The 3,894-nt window shown below is 31.9% G+C and overlaps 1 protein-coding gene across 1 annotated transcript; it reads right to left on the reverse strand.

Moving 5' to 3' along the window:
* Positions 1-1,021: 1,021 nt before the first annotated feature.
* Positions 1,022-3,016, reverse strand: LOC149154698 (C4-beta,C20-epoxidase-like). Its single transcript, XM_089441617.1, has 3 exons — positions 2,607-3,016; positions 1,747-2,077; positions 1,022-1,449 (listed from the first exon to the last, which is right to left on the reverse strand). Exons 1-3 carry the CDS (start codon positions 2,990-2,992, stop codon positions 1,204-1,206), a joined length of 963 nt encoding a protein of 320 aa, XP_089297743.1. The 5' UTR covers positions 2,993-3,016; the 3' UTR covers positions 1,022-1,203.
* Between the last annotated feature and the right edge of the window lie 878 nt (positions 3,017-3,894).

Raw genomic sequence — 3,894 nt, forward strand, 5'->3', positions numbered from 1 at the left:
TTCTAAAATGGCCTTAGCTATCGCTTTGTTTCTTGCATCTTTCCATTGGTATAAGATCCAATCTCATCAAAGTCATATGTTTTTATTTAGCAAGAGGCTTTGTAAAGTGACTTCCAATTATCATTTCATTTCATAGTAGGCTTTGTAAAATGACTTCCAGTTGTCATTCAATTCATCATGTAATTTTTGATCAAGATTGTCATTTTTAGGATCCAACTATCATATGATCTCCAAGTCTCTCTTACAAGTAGAGTGGATATCTGGTTTTATTGGTTTATTATTATATCTGGTTTTATTGGTTTATTATTATATTCAAATAATTTGAATGAAATATAAATTTATTATTAAAATTATTTTAATTTATAAATAGAAGAAAAATAAATTTGGGCGTAGTTTAATTTATAGATGAAATGATTTTTTATAATAATTTTTTTAGTTGTTTTTAATCAAAATCCAACAAAAATTTTTAAAAACTTAAATTTAAGTTGTTTAATTTGTAGAATTACAATGCCCAAACTAAATCCATTATGTATTAAAAATAAATTTTAAATAAAAAAAATCACATACTTTCTTAAAATTATCTTGACAATAATTATTTTTTTTATTTTTTTTTCTATACATTAAACTACATCATAAATTTTTTCATACCCTAAGAATCAATATCTCGTCAATAGTGCACATAATGTCTATTTCTAAAGTGCTACCAATCAATATCTTGTAAATAGTGCACATAAAAGATTATGATATTTTATGGGCCTGATTGTCCATACTGATACAAGGTTTGTATAATGTCAACCTAGCTTACTAACATCAGAAATAATCTATATATTCCTGTCATAGACCCAGTAAAAACTAAACCATATTTCTCTAACTTTTTCATGCACAATAATCCAAGCACTGCTGCTGTATAATTATTACATTTTAGCATTGCATGGTTCACAAAAGTAAAACTTATTATAGCTTAAAGGTATGGTGTGAAATTTAGTTGCAGTAACTATGGATGAAAATGGATTCCATACTCTCAATAATAGAAAAATGGTTAATTTCAATCATCAACGACAAAAAAAACAATAGTTTTTATGTTTTAATTTTGATTGATACGTTGTCCGCCTCTAAACCTACAGAATTCAATCACACTAAAGAAACCGGGAGACCGGGAGAAGGTAAAACTGGAAGCACAACTAATAAACTACATCGATGAATTCAGAGTCGAACGTAAGCGATATCTCCGCCTAAACTTGGGCCAACTTTCTTTCTGAGCACCCTTAGATCTTTAGTTGTAACTGCCCTGTACAGCTGAGGATGCTCCTCACTGATCAGTTCTTGAGGAGCAAGAATTTCTGAGTCTTCCGCAAAAAACAAAAAGAACGCTATAGACAACCTACTCCGTTGTGATCCGCCATGAACCACCCGGTGCTCTGAGCTGCGGTATATACCATTACTCCACATCTGCCATTCAGAGTTCCATTAACTAACAAAATCAATATCCACCCTACCATTAATCTATATCTGCCCTTCAAACTAACATTAACTAAAAAAAATCAATATTATTTTTATCACCAACTCAAACCTTGAAATTTTCGTATTTCAAATAGATTTACAATAATACCACCTGTGTTCTACAACCCAAACCTAATTGACTGGCACGCAGTGTATGGAAAACAATAAAATAAAGGCTTAATTGCTCACCTGTAAAGAGTAAACCTAATTGACGGAAAACAATTAAAAAAAGGCTTAATTGCTCACCTGTAAAGAGTCACCGATGTTGACAACAAATGAGCCAGGCAAGGGCTTGGTATCATACCAATTTCCTTCCTTTGTTCGAATCTGGAGGCCACCCACGTCATCCTCGTAGAGAATGGTAAAGCAGCTGAGATCTGTATGAGCTCTGTAGAAAATCTCCTTATGATCTGGTGCTGCTTCAGCGAGTTTATCATAGAAATTGAAGCGCAGTTTCCCATCAAAAGAGGATGATTCGTAGTGCTTACCCACGTCCAAACCCAAACTGTACATAATGAGTTTTAGCATTTTATGTGACAGACCACTTATCTCGGCCATGTATTTCTGGATCGTCTCTCTGCAAGGCAAGATAAAAGAGTAAAAAATGAAAAAATAATAAAAAATTTAAAATTTTCAAGATTTTAATATTACTAATTTTAATTTTTGGAGTTTTGAGGTTTAGAATAGATTTGCAAGTAGTTGCATCAATGTGTTCACTGATTTGGAAGCAAAGGTTTTAATAATTAAATAAAAATGTAATTTTTAAATATCTCTTAACTGGACCATCACATAAATCCAGGACAGTTTAGAACCAGTTAATATGATTCAATCTGAATAGGATAAAAATTATGATTCAATCTGAATAGGATAAAAATCAACCATATTGACTATGATTTATCGGATGAATCTGAAAGACAAATCTCTAAATAACTCTACTCATAAAAACCTCCATTTAGATAATATGATTTCCATTTCATTTTCATTTTTATTGTAGGTTTCGTTTCCATTCAATCTCTACATTAAATTTTGGCCATTCTTTTAAAAAATTTCCACTTGTATTCGTCATCTCTAACTGCTCTAAAATTTTGGAAAAAAGAATAACTTACAGAGATTTATGGTTTCCTTGGGGACCCAACTTGGAACAGATCTCGTCAACTATATGGCCACTGGGGAAATTCATGCTCTCAGGAATTGATTCATCTTTTCCGAGAAGGTCGATTTTGGATGGGGAATAACCAGTAGAATAAAGGGGAAAAATGGCCCTTTCTTTCATTTCAGTGGGCAGCGCACTCATATCTCGAGCAACTGAGTCGAGTGTTTGAATAAGAGCTGGCTCAATTCCATGGTTGATGACACGGAAGAAGCCCAATTGGCTACAAGCCTCTCTCAGTTTCTTAAGCTCCTGCAGTTCATCACTGCCTCCTCCAGATTTCCATGAATGAAGGAGATGATCGAGATCGATGACTGGGAGAGCGAATTCGCAGGATGCCATCACTGGATTGGGTTGTTAGTATCAATCAATTATTTCCGTTCAAAATTTTATAAAGGCCACACCTAATAGTCCAAATTCACGTGGTCTCTTCTCGTCCCCCTAACCTCATATACATAGATCGCACGTGAAGTTGTATGCCTGTATATATCTATATATATTATTAATTCTTCTCCAATATATTAATGTGCCACAAACTAGAATTCGAAAATAGGGTTTATTTATGTAGTCTGGGATTTATCTTGATTTAGTTATCAAATTAATAAGGAAGGAGAGTCATTATTAATGAAGGATTGTTATCCTAGGCTTCTCAATCAATGTATGCTGACTTATATTATAGTTGTTTAAGGAAAATCGTTCTGTATAGAATTATTAGCTGATGTTTTGTAAGGGATATGTTTATAGTTGTTTAAGAAATATTATTGAGGGCTATTATTATCCAATGTTGTGACTACCCTGTTTTCTTATGTCTAAGAAGACAAACTCTTAGCTTAACAGAAACTCAGCTAAAAAGAAAAAATTTAGGACATACTTCAACATTAGGAAAAAAAGACTTTTAGCTAAACAAAAATAGTTTTAAGACATACTCTCAATTTTAGGATGATACTCTCATCCCAATTTTGAAAACAAGTTTATATCTCCACCTTTCCAATTTAATATTTTCCATTACCAAATAAACTATACAAGTAAAGATACCAACAAATTCTGTTTGTCATTTAAATCAGCAAGTTGGAATATAAAATCAATATGCTCATTTCTCTATAAATGAACAACAATTGGGATAGTTGCAAAGTAACTGACCCTATCTCTTTCAAAAATATGTATTTTTATTTAAAACTACTTTTGATTTGAAATGGAAAATTTTATTTCTTTTTTAATAAAGTTTTCATGTTTAACATTTACGT

Source organism: Pinus tabuliformis, chromosome 9, assembly GCF_031772625.1.
Source record: "Pinus tabuliformis cultivar Carrire ecotype Pingquan chromosome 9, CPIR1, whole genome shotgun sequence".
Taxonomy (NCBI): Eukaryota; Viridiplantae; Streptophyta; class Pinopsida; order Pinales; family Pinaceae; genus Pinus; species Pinus tabuliformis.